This window comes from Lepisosteus oculatus, chromosome 21 (assembly GCF_040954835.1).
Source record: "Lepisosteus oculatus isolate fLepOcu1 chromosome 21, fLepOcu1.hap2, whole genome shotgun sequence".
Classification (NCBI taxonomy): domain Eukaryota; kingdom Metazoa; phylum Chordata; class Actinopteri; order Semionotiformes; family Lepisosteidae; genus Lepisosteus; species Lepisosteus oculatus.
Window position 1 is genome coordinate 1,373,451 of NC_090716.1, and position 17,850 is coordinate 1,391,300.

Genomic DNA, 17,850 nt, shown 5'->3' on the forward strand with positions numbered 1-17,850 from the left:
AGACTGGGGTTTGTTCAATGTGGATTTAGAAAGTAGGGCGTTAGGGTAGTTTAATATGAGAAATACAAAAGTGCTGACCAGCTTTTCAGCAACATTTAATGACAACATAGGACCTAGTTTGGCAATAAAAGATAAAGATTATAACAATTATTTTTATTGTTTAATTAGAGTATTTGCACAGTATGAAGTAAATATAACTGTAATTGTACCAGATGTGTAGATTTTCAAGATGATCTTTAAAAAGAAACAGTTCTCTAAAGTGAGCTCATCTCTCCAGAACTTACCAGTAATGGCCAAAACAGCCACAAACACTACAATCCTCAGTAGATTTACAGTCACACACATGATCCCTTCTTCCAAAGACCCTGCAAAACAAGTCACATCAGGAGCCAAAAGCAAATGATTGCACACAATTAGCTCATTAACATTCATTGCTAGATTAAATTTAGACTTTTAATCGTTACTCTTGCAGTCCTGCCTGATGTATTTAAATTATTTGCCTGTGACAGTAAACATGAACACAGTACAGGGTATAAATAATCACTGCCTGCACAGAGCAACAGATTCTCAGATCTCTGCAGCCCCTGACTTCAGAGCAGCTCACAGACAGGCCTGCATATGCTGAATGGGAGGTTGATGTCTGTTTCCTGAAATACTCTTCTTTTCTCTCTCTTTAAAGCTCTTTTATGAATGTAATTTCTAAAGAAGTTAAACCTCTGTATAACAGCAATAATGATATTTCTTTCAATCCCGAATGTGCCTGGAGAGATTAGTAATCAGTACAGCCCACAACATCCACAGAAAAGCACACACAAAATGCTCTGAGATTAAATGGATAGACTTACCTTCAATTACACCCCAGAGGATAAATGAAATAGACAGTGAGACACTGGGGGCACAGACAAATGTCCAATAAAGCACATACAAGTATTTATCCTCATCACCTAGAGTTCAGAAAAGAGAAAAAAACATTTATATATCAAGATTCAAATAACCAAAAATAAGGTGATTTTCTGCATTATTGCTTTGTTTCCATAGCTACACTCTTGCCTTGGACTCTTCTCTTTTTCTCTGATCTCCACAGAGCTACTGGGCGATGTCACTGCGGACTCCACAGAGCTACTGGTGATGTCACTGCGGTTTCCACAGAGCTACAGGGTGATGTCACTGCGGTCTCCACAGAGCTACTGGGCGATGTCACTGCGGACTCCACAGAGCTACTGGGCGATGTCACTGCGGTCTCCACAGAGCTACTGGGCGATGTCACTGTGGTCTCCACAGAGCTATTGGCGATGTCACTGTGGTCTCCACAGAGCTACTGGGCGATGTCACTGCGGTCTCCACAGAGCTACTGGGCGATGTCACTGCGGTCTCCACAGAGCTATTGGTGATGTCACTGCGGTCTCCACAGAGCTACTGGGCGATGTCACTGCGGTCTCCACAGAGCTACTGGGCGATGTCACTGCGGTCTCCACAGAGCTACTGGGCGATGTCACTGCGGTCTCCACAGAGCTACTGGTGATGTCACTGCGGTCTCCACAGAGCTACTGGGCGATGTCACTGCGGTCTCCACAGAGCTACTGGGCGATGTCACTGTGGTCTCCACAGAGCTACTGGGCGATGTCACTGCGGTCTCCACAGAGCTATTGGTGATGTCACTGCGGTCTCCACAGAGCTATTGGTGATGTCACTGTGGTCTCCACAGAGCTATTGGTGATGTCACTGCGGTCTCCACAGAGCTACTGGGTGATGTCACTGTTGCATACACAGGAATGATAAGGGGTCAAGAGCAGAGAGAACTGGACAGCTGAACTGTATACAGGTCAGAATAAAACAACCGTAACAACTTTCTCTGTTCACAGTTATTTAGTGGACAGACAATACAAGATAATATAACTAATAAAACAATTTAAAATTACTTACGCACATTCTTTGGTACAACAAAAATTAGAATCCAAAGTACTGGTACAGAAAAGGCCAAGACCAGTGTCCAAACATGCACTGATGAAAACCCTGAAGAGAGAAGAGAAAAGATCATCAAAAAACACAGTTTACTATTTTCCATCAGTATGTGTTGTGATGCCGCTGTCACGGACAGTTCTTTCCGGGCCCTATGCAGACGACACGATCTGGAAGGTGAAGAAACAACAGGGAAAAATATCATGCAGGAGTGGGTCAGGAGACAGGGGGGCGTGTCCGAGGTGAGCAGGTGTCCGGGGGAAGTGAGTCCGGGGCAAACAATCCAAGCATAAATCCAGAAGGGAAGGCAAAGTCCAAGACCAGGGTATCCATCCAAAGTAGTTAAAAACCAGAACCGGGTCGGGACCGGCGGGACAAGGAATCAGGAACAGGAAACTAAAACCATGACAGGGCCAGACACGGCAGGACCCCGGGCTCTCACGAAACGGGATTCAATGAGAAGCCCCGGGCAAACGCCTGCGTCTGGCTTTAAAGGTGGAACTAAAGAGGGGCTGGGATAAGGAACAGAAAGTTAAAACCATAACGGAGCCAGACGCAGCAGGACCCGGGCTCACACGAAGCGGAATTCAATGAAGAGCCTCAAGTGACGTCTGCTTCTGGCTTTTAATGGGGAACTGAAGAGGGGCTGGGATAAGGAACAGGTGTGGGGAATGAGGCAGAACAAGGAAGGGCTGGAGCGCCCTTAAGAGGAGGAGTAACGATCGTGACAGCCGCAGGAGACACCAACATCAGAAGGACACCGATATACACAGGATTTTGCCCACAGACACACCTGGAGTCAGTCAATTTAAACAGTATTCATGGCCATATTGAAAATCACCGGAAAAAAATAAAAAAAGCTAAAAGAACAGCTAGCTCGTAGTTTGAGCTCCTGACTGACTTAGTGTTCCCTGTCTAAATACTGGGGGCAGCTACCCAGCCACTGATATATTTCCCTATGAAAGATACAATTTATCAAAAATGAAGAATTGTTCTCTCAAAATTCACATCCTTTCCAAGTTGTGTCTACTTGCACCTGAGGACTTTTAGTTTCTGTTTCTCTCTATCAGATTCCAAATAGATGAATGACTAAAGTAATCACAGCACTTCTCTCGTTCTGTAATACTTCCCCAACTTCATGTGCTCCTCCTAGTGGCTGACCACCTAATCTGCATCACCTGCAAGTACACAGCCACCACCACACTCATTCAAGGCCCCTCAGGACAATTCCGGATCACCCAGACAGCATCTTGTACCTCCAGCAACCTTATTTACTGTATCTCTTGCAGTAAATGCCCAGCCATCTACATTGGAGAAACAGGAAGGAGACTAGGAGACCGCTTCAGAGAACAGGTCAGGGCTGTGAAGATTAAAGATCTCTCCAAGCCCATTGTTTCTCATTTCACCTCTGACGGCCACGACCACACTAATCTCTCCGTCTGTGTTCTCAAAGACGGTTTTCCCAACTCATACATCAGAAAGACCACCGAAACCAAAATTATTCTGCAGCTAGGATCACACATTCTCCCTTCTCTTAACGACAGATTACTGTTCTTTTAAATTTTCTTCATTCATTGGAAGTTTCATTTCACACCTCTCTGCACCCATTCTGACTTCACACCTCTTGATTGGCCTCTCTTTCTGTCCTCTGCTCCCGCCTCTCACTCCTCCTCTCTCCCAGCCTTTGTTCTCCCACTACTGTACCTTTGCCTACTGCCCTGTCTCTCTCACACCTGAAGAAGGCTCCACGGCCGAAACGTTGTGTTCTCTTTCTTCTTTTTTTCAGCATGGAATAAACCTATTACTTGTTCCTTAATAAATATTGTGCCTGGAAGATTACTCCTCTCACCAAGCTGTGCCAGAAAACAAAGAGTTCACGTGGGTCTAATTATACCAGCCGCTCAGGTATATTCAAGAGTCATCACTTACAAACTGAGGTACTGTATATGAACATCTATTTTACTGATCGACGAAAACGCTTCTTTAAAACATGATTTTCACAATTTTCATAACTCCACATTTGTTACAATATTATTTGAGAGGCTCACTGTCTGTTTCTCATAGTATGACGGAAAATCACATATGAGGCACATATTGAGTTTTCCTGTCTCTAGATTCTCCGGCCAGGCTGTGGTCACTGAGCCTGTCCTCTCTGGGCAGTCAGGTCTGCCTGTGTCCAGTTTCTCTGTCCAGGCTGTGGTCACTAAGCCTGTCCTCTCTGGGCAGCGAGGTCTGCCTGTGTCCAGTCTCTCTGTCCAGGCTGTGGCCACTGAGCCTGTCCTCTCTGGGCAGTCAGGTCTGCCTGTGTCCAGTTTCTCTGTCCAGGCTGTGGTCACTAAGCCTGTCCTCTCTGGGCAGCGAGGTCTGCCTGTGTCCAGTCTCTCTGTTCAGGCTGTGGCCACTGAGCCTGTACTTCATCAGGGTCTGTTTCTTCATGCTGTCTCTGGTCAGTGTGTTCTCTCCTTTTAGAGTTGTGCTCTGTTTAAGCAGGTGTGAGTGAGGTACCTTGGAGAGCCCAGACTGTGACAGAGACAGAGGGTGAAAGACTGAACCTCTGATGAATGACCCCGAAAAAATAATGAAAGAATGGTCCCAGGGAATAAATGAAGACTAAAAAAACTCCTGTTTTGTTTTGACAAGTTTTTGTTTTTTCTTTAAGTCAATGAAGGGTTAAGCTACACCATGACTATGCTAACAAAATGCACACTGTCTCAAGCTGTCATTTTTCCAGCCTGTAACAAGCAGTTACAAAGGAGAGGAAACTGGTCAGCCCTTCTAGTCTGTTGGGTATTTAATTATCCTTTATAGAAGTCAGGGTATCAGCTTCAACAACACGGCTGGGTAGTTTTCCCATATTTGTAAAGATGGGACAGTTTTAAAAGTTGTCAGTTGTAGTTTTCAATTGTGCTCTCTGGTTCGTGTTTTACTGTGATTTTGAAAAAGCCCAAGGGGCTGACATAGAGAATTTTAATACATGTATAAGTTCTGCTCAAGACTAAACAGACTCAGTTCCTCCAGCCTGTCGGTGTGGGACACTCCCTTCAGACTAAAGAGACTCAGTTCCTCCAGCCTGTCGGTGTGGGACACTCCCTTCAGACTAAAGAGACTCAGTTCCTCCAGCCTGTCGGTGTAGTTCAGTTCTTTAAGTCCTGGGATGTATCTGGTTGCTCTTCTCCATATTGATTCCAGAGCAACAATATCTTTTTTATTACATTATGACCAAAACACTACACAATATGTAAATGAACAACTTACTAGTGCTTTATACAATTTAACACAACATTCCATTTTGTTTCTATAGTTTGTTTTTACTACCTAACAGCAACACCCTGTATTTCTCTAAATTAAACATCATCCGACAGGTGTTTGTCTCATATTTTGTCTAAGTATTTTTAAAGTTAATTTGCCGTTTCTACAATATTAGCTAATCCTTGGATTTTGATATCACCTGAAAAACGGATTAGTTTACTAAGAATATATTATTATACCATACAAAAATGGTATACAGTACAGTACATGTTCTTATGAAAAGCTAGAGCTTCATTTAAACCCAGTTTCTGATAGAACCCCTCCTACAGGATATAGACTTCATCCTGTGTTTCCGTGTGGAAGTGGTTTGACTTACCCAGCTCTATCAGCTCTGCTGTAGCTTCTGCAGACCCATGTTCACCAAAGACTCTGCACACGAACTGCCCCTTGTCTTCAGTCCTGATGCCCTTCAGCCGCAGAGAGAAGTTTCCTCTGGGAATCTCCTGAGGGAAGAGCTCCGCTCGGCCCCGGTAGCTCTGGTGCTGGGACTCCGGCCTGCTCTCCCCCTCGGAGAACAGGAGCACCAGGACTTCAGAGTCTGTCCTCATCCACTCCACCTTTAGCTTCACCAGGGGGACATTCGTGTCCACAGAGCAGCTCAGCACCACCTCCCCTCCAGGGTAGGACACAACAGCACGATCAGCTCCAGTCACAACTAGACTCTCTGTGAATCAACAGGAACAGCAAAATGCACTCAAGTCATTTAATTACAGTGACACTTGATCCTATATAATGGGGGTGAAAATAAACCTAAACATTTAGATAGTTCAGGTGGGTAGCTGCGTCAGCATGCGTAGGCTGCAAAGGAACAAGTAATAGGTTTATTCCATGCTGAAAAAAAGAAGAAAGAGAACACAACGTTTCGGCCGTGGAGCCTTCTTCAGGTGTGAAGCCTTCTTCAGGCTTCTTCTTTTTTTCAGCATGGAATAAACCTATTACTTGTTCCTAAACATTTAGATATACAATCTAAACAAACGTTTTTTTTCTCACTGAGACTCTTTCACAGCTGATGGACTGTAATCTATTGGACTATAAAGGACAGCATCTGTCACAGTGAGGTAAAGCCAAGCTCCCAACACTAAACTGCTTGTAGAAGAGAGATCACTCCCAGCTCACTCCTGCTGCACTCATGGGGCTGGCTTTTCCACTTCACTGCTGTTTGATCAGAAAGCTATATTTCAAGAGGTGTTTATAAACAGTGAGAGAACAGAGAGTCTCAGGCAGTGTTTTATTATTTCAATAACTGGACAAGCTGGTCGAGGGATAAGGAAATCTAACTCACCCTGTTCCTTCAGCTCCACTGTGGTCTCACCGGAGTCCTGCGCTGTGTAAACAGCACACCTGTACACTCCTGCGTCTTCAGGCATCATCCTCTTCAGCCGCAGAGAGAAGTTTCCTCTGGGAATCTCCTGAGGGAAGAGCTCCGCTCGGCCCCAGTAGCTCTGGTGCTGGGACTCCGGTCTGCTCTCCCCCTCGGAGAACAGGAGCACCAGGGTGTCTGGATCTGTCCTCAGCCACTGCACCTCCAGCTCCTGCAGGGGGACAGTGCTGTCCACAGAGCAGGGCAGCAGCACCTCGTCCCCAGGCCTGGCCACTAGAGGCTCCTTGGGGCCCTGCACAGACAGACCTGGGGCACCACAAATACTGATGAGTAAGTAAGAACCATTTAAGAGCTTATTATACAGATTATACTGCCTCATCTGACTGTTTCTTTTAACTTTTTATGCAGTTTTCTTTCACCAAACAGCACTATAGATGCTACATTACTTAAAATAGTCCTCGCTATCCTAAACTTAACCTAAAGATTTACTAATGCATCTGTGTGGCTGTGGATGTTCATCATTTGTGTGTCACTCTGCTTCTTCTCTCGAATAGATTACCGTAACACCCTACTCGTTGGTCTAGTTGGTCTGTAGGTCTTGTGTAAGAGATCACATCACTCCTGTCCTGGACTCCTTGCTCTGGCTTCCTATCAGGTTTTGTGTCGATTTCAATCCCTCCTGCTCACCTATAGGGCTGTGTATGGCACCTCAGTACCTGTCTGAGTTACTGCCGTCCTGCTGCCACCTCACAGCCCCAGAGCTCAGAGGTTCCTACCCTGAGCCCTGTCATGTCCGGACTCAGAAGAGCTGTTACTGAGCTGCCTCTGCTCTCCCACGGCCCTGTCATTCTGCCTTCTCCTCTCATTCTGTGCTTCTTTTTTCGGACTGCAAAGCGCTTTGAGAAGCTGCTTTTAAATGTGAGATATAAAATAAAGTTTATTATCGTTTTTCCAAGTGCTGATGTGAATCCTTAATCAGTCACAGTTTTGCACTTTGGCTCCACCTAGTGGCTGCCTCCCTGAATGAAAGGATCACTGTGCTCTGTGTCACTCCTGCTGCAGCTACATTCCTGTACAATTCTCAGGGGTTTCAGTGTGATCGCAGTACACTGTGTTACACAGTTTATACATTCCAGTACAAACGTTGCCGCAAGACTTTTAGTACTAATTCTTTATTTTGTTGCTGGATCTTTTCCACTGGCTGCACCAGCCCTCAATAGGAATGTACAGTTCTCAGTGTGCTGTACTGGAGTTTAAAAGCCTACAATAACCGTTTCAGTTGATGGTCAGGACAGGTGAACTGGGGAACTGAGGGTCTGGCAGTGAAATACGCCACCACACCACAGGTCCTCTGTCTTAGAGAAAGCTTCACTGTACAGTACCTGCAGCGCCCCACACACACCACAGAGCCAGCAGTCCGGCGAGGGGATTGAACTGCATGTCCTGGGGAGGAAACACGGACTTAGAGCTCCTGAGATACAAGTGTGCAACCACGTGCAACTGAAGTGGTCAGCTGTGCTTGACTTTCAATGCAAACTGAAGAATTTAGGGTTGATCTTCTCTTGATGACCCTCAGCATATTGCAGCATATTGTAAAAATGTTATTCTTTCATCTCAGAAAATAACGCCAGACTGTCCTGTGTCCTGTGTTGTCTGTGACTGGTCAACACTTTTGTCTTCTCTCGAATTGATGACTATAGCGCCATGATTACTTGACTATGTGATTGATGACTCACTGGGGTTTCTAAATCCACACAAACAAACTCCAGTGTGTCCAGAATTGAGCAGTCAGTATCCTGACCAGGTCTGGTGCAAGTGATCACATCACTCTTATCCTGGAGTCCTTGCACTGGCTTCCTGTCAGGTTTTTTTAAAGACTTGTATTTAATTTGTGTCCGTTTCATTTTCTAATGACCATGTTTCTCCTGCCGTACTTCTTCCTGCTTGTCCCTCCTAAATGTTCTTAACCTTACAATTTTCTTGTGTTTCAACTGTATTTTACAATTGTTATTATTGGCCCGGGAAGGCGAACAGTAGTTAACAGATAACGGAAGTGTAACATTAGCATAATTATAACTTTACCCTAATAAACCTAATACATAATCACGACGTAAATTAGGGTTAAAAAAACATCATAAGCTCTCATAGGTGTTAAAAAGAACAGCAGATTAATCAGCATTCGACGAGAGTCACATACTGCTAAAAAAGAAAAAGCGTACTTATCTGATGGAGATTCGGAGTCCTAAATTTACTATCATTTTCACTTCAATGCGTCTCCTCGCCAATCTCTCATCGGTCCCGACCCCACGTGTCTCCCCCCGCCGTGGTGACGTCTCCCTGCGATCCTGGAGAGCGGACCAATCAAGTTCAAGCTCAAGTTAATTGTCATTATCCTCACACACAGGTATATGGTATAGCGGAATGCTGTAAGTAGTGCAAACAACAATACACAATTGTGACATTGTGACAAACACAGCGCGACACTCTCCGACGTCACAACAGCTGATGCGTTACTATAGAGACGCTTTTATCATTAATAAAAACTTTAACAAGAGACACTAATAAACAGACGATTCTACAAGAGCGTTAATTTATTGTGATCTGCCCCAAGAAAATGTTCAGTATTTCACTGATCATCAAAAATAGTAAATATATTTGTTATTTATATAATTATATGTATTCTAATTATATGCCTTCAGAAAGTATTCGGACCCCTCCACTTTTTCCACACGTTGTGTTGTAGACTTACTGTATTTCAAAATGGATCGAATTGATTCTTTTCTGCCATCAATCGACACCCAATACCCCATAATGACAAAGTAAAAACACGTTTTTAGAATTTTTTGCAAATGTATTAAAAATAAAAACCCTGAAATCTTCCATTTACAGAAGTATTCAGACCCTTTATCATGGGACTCCAAATTGAGCTCAGATGCATCCTATTTCTTTTGATCATCTTTGAGATGTCTCTAGAACTTGATTTTAATCCGCCTGTGGCAAATTCACTTGATTGGACATGATTTAGAAAGACACACACCTGTTCACAGTGCATGGCAGAGCACAAACCAAGCCACAAAGGCCAAGGAACTCTCTGTAGACCTCCGAGATAGGATTGTGTCAATCTGTCAATCTGGAAAAGGGTATAAAAAAAATTGGCAACAGATTGAAGGTTCCCAGGAGCACAGTGGCCTCCAAAAATGGGTGGAGCGATGGCTCTGTGGCTCAGGATCTGCGCCTGTTGCTGGGAGGTTGCCAGTTCAAATCCCACAGCTGGCAGAGGAATCCTACTCTGTTGGCCCCTGAGCAAGGCCCTCCACCCCAAAGCTGGTGGCTTTGGAACAAGTCTCTGAATGTCCTTGAGTGACCCAGCCAGAGCCCGGCTTGAACCCACAACACTACACAACAAAATTTGGAAAAAGGTGACGGGTCTGAATACTTTCTGAAGGTGCTGTATATATTATATAGAACAGTAACTATGTTATTTAGGAGACATGCAGATATTTACGTGCAGTTTGTTATTCAAGTTCTTTTCTAACCAGTTCCTCTCAGAGTGAAACGTGTTTAGTAGAGACACATTAGTACAACATTTCATGTCAACAGAAACCACTGAAATAGTGGTTTGAGTAATATATAATAATCAGAATGAGGTCAATCGCGCCGTGCTTTTAAAACATACTCCTGTAGCGATAAGAAAGGCTCTTTCAGCAGGTGAGATCAATCCCTGCTCTTCTTTCACAGGGAGAGTGGCCGCTGTTGTGTCCTGTCCTGTCCTGTGTGTCCGTTACTGGACATGGGGGGTCGTGGGCAGAGAGGGTCTGGTCCAGAAGGGGGTCGTGGGCAGAGAGGGTCCAGTCCAGGGGGGGGGAGGCGTGGGCAGAGAGGGTCTTTCTTAGCCTCTACTCTTCTCGAGAGACGCCCTGGGATTATTAATGACCACAGAGAATCGGGACCTCGGTTTTGCGTCTCATCCGAAGGTCGGTGCTTTTTTACAGTACAGTGTCCCCGTTGCTATACTGGGGCATTAAGACCCACACAGACCGCAGGGTGAGCGCCCCCTACTGGCCTCACTAACACCTCTTCCAGCAGCAGCCTCAGCTTTCCCAGGAGTCTCCCATCCAGGTACTGACCAGGCTCACACTGCTGAGCTCCAGTGGGGCTGCCAGCTGGGAGCTGCAGGGTAAGAAAATAAGGAAGTTTTTAACTGATGTAAGTCTACTCATTTGTTCGAGTGTGTGCTTAATACGAGAGGTTTTTTGTGAAAGTTTATTTTCATAGAAACAAAAATAAACCTGCATAAAGTCATAATGCACAAAAGTCAAATTAAATCCGTCTTGCGCTTTGAATAAACCGAGGGCGGTATTGCCATGCAGTCAGCCGCTGGGAAAGAAGCATCAAGAGCAGACAGCGTTCAGACCCTGGGCCGTGTGTCCGGCGAGGGACGTCACCCTTCACCCAGTGTGTGAGGGAGCGTCTCCCCTGCTCGCGCCCTTGAAGTGCGACCCTGGGGGAAAAGGACACAGAACACGAGGGCACACAGGGGGACAGGGACACAGACAGCATGAGTGACACAAGGACACAGGTACCCAGGAGGGGACACGGGGCACACAGAGACACAGACAGCATGAGTGACACAGGGACATGGGGACACAGGTACACACAGGACACGGGAGCTCAGGGCCTTCCCTACTGAGTGAAGGTGGGGCAACAGGTTGTTTCCAAAGGAGGAAAATTAAGCATCTCGCTAGTGAAGTGGAGCAGGCCGGGGTGTCCAACTGAATATTAGATCAGAAAGGGGTTATGAGGCAAAGCAAAGACGCCTAGAAGAGGAGAGGGCTTGAGGGGCACAGCTAAAATATTTTGAAAGATTTGCAAGTATAGATTTTCCAAAACGATCTCTATGGGAACAGGATTTAGGATTTTAACTCTGAAGAAATGGGGGAAACTATACTATACTGTCTCGAATACATTCCTCATCTAGATGTGCAAGGCTTGGTTTAACACAATTCAAAAAAGCTCACCACCTCCACTTTTCCCAGGTTAAACGGGATAAAAGTTTCCCAGACATTGATCCTGGGTGTGATGAGTGCAACATCTTCCTTCTGCCAGGGTTCGAACCTGGATTTTCAACCCAGAGGGCTGACATGTTTGCCAGTTACACCACAGAAGGTTGTTTTAATTTTCACTGGAGTAGAAGTTCAGCAGGGAGCTGCAAAGACTGAAAAGTTAGAGAGGGAGATTTATTCCACTGCTCAAAGGAAAAGAAAAGAGACAAAGTTTCGGCTGTGGAGCCTTCTCCAGGCGTTCCTTTTAATGGGAATGATTTTAATGAATGCACACTCGTCCAAAACAAAACCATAATAAGCAACAATCTGATACACTGTGTGGAACACTGTTAGCTCACTGGGTGGCAGATTTCTTCCTCTTTGACTTTTTGGAGACAGATCCTCCCGACAGCATCTCCACCTTCCACCTGTGAAAAGACACTTGCAGTTTCCTGGCATTAAATTCCCAAAATACTGCTGAATTCATGGTGATTTGTACAGAAATTAACTCGCTTATAAGAGACAGTATCTTATTTATACATCATTTCTACTTGTCAGAGAATGCTTACTGACACAGTGTTGTACTTCATGTTTACAAAAGAGAGAACATGCGCTCCTTTAGATTTTTTCCAAGAATGAGGAGTGTGACAATACTCTACTGCTGCTAAAGTCCATGCTACTTTGCACGGGACAATATTATTGCACATACAGTTTTAATATAGTAGGCAACATTGTTCACAAATTAACTATTGTGTTTAAACGGAATAATTTTCTCGTATAAATGAGTATTTTGTTTTCTCTGTGGCTCTAATAAGGTTTGATTTTCTTTTTTCCACTTATTGCAAAGAACATCAGCCTTTTCTATACCCCCTACAAACAGCTCCAGCCAGCTCCTGCTGTATCTCTTCCTTGTGCAGAACATGACGCAGACGAGCCCTGAGCTGGGGTGAGACCCTGTGATTGTGGAGCACCAGCGAGCAAAGTCACCGTCTGTGTCCCCCTGTGCACAGCAGGAATGTACCAGCGAGTCACAGAAGGAAGACGAGGCTCAATTAAAGTGCATTTTCCCCAGAGAAGTTTGTGTTGATGTGATTTACAGGAATTTGGAAAAATAATTTGCTCCAAATTTTGTTGATACACTTACTAGCTCAGAAATAATGTATGACTGCGGTACATTAGAAGTATTTAAGCCATCACTTTTCCAAACCTAGTTTTACTTAAGCCAGGGTTCAAACCTGGATCTTCAACCCAAAGGCCTGATAGGTTTGCCAGTTACACCACAGAAGTTAGATGTCGTATTTTAGAGCACAGGCTTCAATGTATAATATAAATACACAACTGTTACACAGCCAGGGAATCACTCCAATATCAGGTTGTGTTTCTGCAACACTTCACGTACAGCACCACAACAATCAACAACAGTTTCACACACTGCTGCTGGCGTCTTTCTCCTTTGTACAGTTTTACCACTTTGTCACGAGTCGTAGCTGCAATTTGACAATAAGTTTCAAAAATACGTTTACAAAACAATGAAATCAAAGAAAACACAAGCCTAATCATATGACGTCTCAAAATCAAAACCATGAAGTCACTGAAGTACCGAACTTGTAAAAACACAGAACTAACAGCTTTACTTACGATTTTATCTATTTTTTATGTAAAAAGCAGACGGAGCAGTCGCCGACGTCTCTCAAACACCACGTACCCACTTAGATTCATCTCGAACAACACCGGAGAAGCTGAGCCAACAACGCTATTAAACGTTAAACATCACTTATGTTGTTGTTTTTTTAACAAAAAAGAAAAGCATTTAAAAAAAACAAGGAACAGAGTTCAACCGCAATTCCTGACGCTTCAAGGCTGGAAAACCACGTGATTGGCTAAACCCCCCTCCCCGGCCTGACTCGTGGTAGCAGAGAGGGTTGTGATTGGGCGAAAACTATCAGGAATGAGAGCGGGCACGGTGATTGGACAACCCTTGGTAATAGCTTGGTCCTGATACGGGCCGTGATTGGCTAAGGCTGCCGATAATAAACAGAGACTGGCTGCTGCACAAGATGGCGGCCTTCGGAGATAGTGAGTGGATTCGTTACTATAGAGACGGCTTATTGCCTTAACGCCAGCAATAAGCAAAATCAATTAAAAAAAACACACAAACCGTCATCTAAATACAAAATGTGATGTACATGTGACTGTCGGTGATAGCAGAAAACAATTTTCTGTTGAAGACTGTGTGCAGATATTTTATTATAAAACACGAACTGACATCTGACATTACTCTATGGGTGAAAGCTATTCAAGTTTTTTCGTTTTTAAAACACGTCAACAGAAACAACAGAAATAGTGGTTTGAGTAATATATAATAATCAGAATGAGGTCAATCGCGCCGTGCTTTTAAAACATACTCTTGTAGCGATAAGAAAGGCTCTTTCAGCAGGTGAGATCAATCGCTGCTCTTCTTTTACAGGGAGAGCGGCCGCTGTTGTATCATTTCCTCTGTTTCCGTTACTGTACAACGGAAGCGCGTTGCTGCCACCAAGGGAAAAAAAAAACCTGAGTTGTCTCGTAATTAAGAGATGGCACATTCTTACTCACTGTATATGATCATCAAGCGTTAGCACAGTCGTCATACAATACCTACTGTACATCGTTATCTAACTTTCAGTTTTAAGCAGCCAAATCACCCTGCAGCTCAGCAGTGTGAGCCTGGTCAGTACCTGGATGGGAGACTCCTGGGAAAGCTGAGGCTGCTGCTGGAAGAGGTGTTAGTGGGGCCAGCAGGGGACGCTCACCCTGTGGTCTGTGTGGGTCCTAATGCACCAGTATATTGACAGGGACACTATACTGTAGAAAAAGGCACCGTCCTTCGGATGAGATGTTAAACCAAGGTCCTGACTCTCTGTGGTCATTAAAAATCCCAGGGCATTTCACAAAAAGAGTAGGGGTGTTACCCCGGAGTCCTGGCCAAATTCCCCCCCTGGCCTTTACCAGTCATGGCCTCCTAATAACCCCCCTCTCTGAACTGGCTTCGTCACTCTGCTCTCCTCCCCACTGAGAGCTGGTTGTGTGTGAGACCATCATCCAGGTGGGGGTACATACTGGTGGTGGAGGGGATCCCCATTACTTGTAAACTGCTTAGAGTGAAGTGTCTAGAAAAGTGTTATTATTATTTTTATTTAATGGATTCCAGGGCAAACTTTTTCTAGTCTGAGGATACATATGAGTGTTAAAATGGTGCTGACATGAGCTCCAAACTGTAACGTGTCATTATGAATAAACCCCAGGGGAAAGGAAATCCATTCGATAGCTTGCAGGTGCTGTCATTGCACAGTGTAACAGGTTGTTCATACAGTGAAATGATCTTTGCTATCTCGTAATTATGAGATAACCCAGGAATTATTTATTTCCTTGATGGCAGCAATATGCTTCCGGACTGTACCTGGAGAGTCTGATACCAGGGGTTGGGAGCAGGGAGTCTCCTGTCAGGACCAGAGTCCAGCAGGGGGCGCTGTCTGCCCTGGCCCCTGGGAGGAGCAGGACTCTACCTGTCGGGGAGATTCTGGCTGAGAGGCGCTCGGTCACAAGCCCACAGTGAGTGGGGCGGCCGTGAGGCCCCACTTTCACAGTGTGTATTCACCAGTGGATGTTCTGAAGCACTATTTACCTGTTTCAACTGAGATACAAGAGCGTTGTGCTGTGATGGAGTCTGTGTCCTGTCTTGAGCTGTGCTCAGTTTCCTTAGTGCTGGCCAGCTGTCCTCAGTGCCCCTGCAGGTGCTGTTCTACCTGACTGGCCTCTACTTCGCCTTCTACTGCCTCTGCACACTGCTCATGGTCATCTACAAGAGTGAGTATCTGTCTGACCACCACACTGCTCATGGTCATCTACAAGAGTGAGTATCTGTCTGACCACCACACTGCTCATGGTCATCTACAAGAGTGAGTATCTGTCTGACCACCACACTGCTCATGGTCATCTACAAGAGTGAGTGTCTGTCTGACCACCACACTGCTCGTGGTCATCTACAAGAGTGAGTGTCTGTCTGACCACCTCACTGGTCATGGTCATCTACAAGAGTGAGTGTCTGTCTGACCACCACACTGCTCATGGTCATCTACAAGAGTGAGTGTCTGACCACCACACTGCTCATGGTCATCTACAAGAATGAGTATCTGTCTGACCACCACACTGCTCATGGTCATCTACAAGAGTGAGTGTCTGTCTGACCACCACACTGCTCATGGTCATCTACAAGAGTGAGTGTCTGTCTGACCACCACACTGCTCATGGTCACCCACAAGAGTGAGTGTCTGTCTGGCCACCACACTGCTCATGGTCATCTACAAGAGTGAGTGTCTGTCTGACCACCACACTGCTCATGGTCATCTACAAGAGTGTGTGTCCAGGTGTGCCGAGTGACCTGTGCTCTGTGTGTCCAGGTGTGCTGAGTGACCGGAGTGACCTGTGTTCTGTGTGTCGAGGTGTGCTGAGTGTCCTGTGCTCTGTGTGTCCAGGTGTGCTGAGTGGCCTGTGCTCTGTGTGTCCAGATGTGCTGAGTGACCTGAGTAACCCTGGTCTGTGTCTCCAGGTGTGTTGAGTGACCTGTGCTCTGTGTGTCCAGGTGTGTTGAGTGACCTGGGCTCTGTGTGTCCAGGTGTGTTGAGTGACCGGTGTGACCTGTGCTCTGTGTCCTGTGTCCAGGCCAGGTGCTCAGCTATCCTGACAGGGACCTGGCGCTTGACCTGGCTCTGCTGTTCCTCATGGCAGTGCTGGAGGCTGTCAGGCTGTACTGGGGTGAGAACCTGATACTGGACAAGACCTCCCCCCTTCTCTAACCCTCACCCAACACTCCCTCTTCTCTAACTAACTCCAACCCACCACTCCCCCCTTCTCTAACCCTCACCCAACACTCCTTCTTCTCTAACTAACCCCAACCCACCACTCCCTCCTTCTCTAACCCTCACCCAACACCACCCTCCTCTCTCACTTAGCCCAACCCAACACACTAACCCTCACCCAACACTCCCTCTTCTCTCACTAACCCCGACCCAACACACTAACCCTCACCCAACTCTCCCTCTTCTCTAACCCTCACCCAAAACACTCTCACCCAACACTCCCTCTTCTCTAACCCGCACCCAACACTCCCTCTTCTCTAACTAACCCTCACCCAACACTCCCTCTTCTCTCACTAACCCCAACCCACCACTCCCCCCTTCTCTAACCCTCACCCAACACTCCTTCTTCTCTAACTAACCCTCACCCAACACACTAACCCTCACCCAACGGTCCCCGCCTCTTACTAACCCCAACCCAACACCTCCCCCCTCTCTAACCCTCACCCAACACACTAACCCTCACCCAACACTCCCTGTTCTCTAACCCTCACCCAAAACACTCTCACCCAACACTCCCTCTTCTCACACTAACCCCAACCCAACATATTAACCCTCACCCAACGCTCCCCGCCTCTTACTAACCCCAACCCAACACCACCCTCCTCTCTTACCATCAATCACTCAAGGTTTATTGATCAATGCACGAACAGTACAGCAGACAGTGGTGTTGTTGGCAATGAAATGCTTTGTCCGCGAGCTCGTTGAGAGGGATAGAGGAGAAGAAGGACAGGAGTTTATAGGGCGTTTATTTCACATCTCCCCGGAGTTTCTGATCCGGGCTGTGTTTACAGTAATGTAGCGGCGAGGCTTAATAATAAGGCAGAATTAAGTGTTTCTGAGCTTCCCAAATGAGGCCCCATTTCTCTGTTCATCTCTGTGGTGCAGCCACAGAGAAACCATTCATGCAAGATGTTTTCTTTTGATAAGGACAGCTCCCAAAGGGGGATGCATTTAGCTAAGCCTGGCTATCATGATCAATGGTCATCCATTGGCGCCTATCTGTCTAGGGAGTGCCAGTTGGACATCTGGACTGCATTACTAAGTGTCAGGAGTAAGTGACTCATATCTCACCTTGATCAACCAATCAGGGACTGGTAGGGCCGAGTAACCCACGTGGGACTCTAATGCCCATGGAACTTTCAGCCAATCAACGAGCTGAAGTTCCTCCAGGTAAAAACAGGCAACACAGAGAGCCTCAGAGATTCAGTGAGATTCAGTGGAGAATTCTGTGGACTATTCTAAAGGGAATTCAAAGGAGAATTCCAGGGCAGGATGGCCCAGGAGCAGAAGGCTCCCAAGGGCAGGACATTCTCGCAGCGCG

The 17,850-nt window shown here is 45.8% G+C and overlaps 2 protein-coding genes across 8 annotated transcripts in view; one reads left to right on the forward strand and one right to left on the reverse strand.

Moving 5' to 3' along the window:
- Positions 1 to 8,987, reverse strand: part of LOC138224433 (uncharacterized) — a 30,716-nt gene extending 21,729 nt beyond the window's left edge. For all 7 annotated transcript variants that reach the window (XR_011182931.1, XR_011182932.1, XM_069181741.1 and 4 more), the window contains exons 1-7: positions 8,809 to 8,987; positions 7,972 to 8,032; positions 6,551 to 6,895; positions 5,585 to 5,932; positions 1,924 to 2,013; positions 846 to 944; positions 285 to 365 (exon numbers count right to left, since the gene is read on the reverse strand). Coding sequence is in view for 5 of the 7 variants with exons in the window: in XM_069181741.1 (XP_069037842.1) it covers positions 285 to 365; positions 846 to 944; positions 1,924 to 2,013; positions 5,585 to 5,932; positions 6,551 to 6,895; positions 7,972 to 8,029 (1,021 nt within the window). In the remaining 2 variants the exon portion in view is untranslated. The remainder of the gene's footprint in view (positions 1 to 284; positions 366 to 845; positions 945 to 1,923; positions 2,014 to 5,584; positions 5,933 to 6,550; positions 6,896 to 7,971; positions 8,033 to 8,808) is intronic.
- Positions 8,988 to 13,688: 4,701 nt separating this feature from the next.
- On the forward strand, positions 13,689 to 17,429 carry LOC138224459 (transmembrane protein 80-like). The gene is made up of 3 exons (XM_069181852.1): positions 13,689 to 13,707; positions 15,355 to 15,477; positions 16,333 to 17,429. The coding sequence occupies exons 1-3, from the start codon at positions 13,689 to 13,691 to the stop codon at positions 16,464 to 16,466; spliced, it is 276 nt and encodes a 91-aa protein (XP_069037953.1). The 3' UTR covers positions 16,467 to 17,429.
- The last annotated feature ends 421 nt before the right edge of the window (positions 17,430 to 17,850 follow it).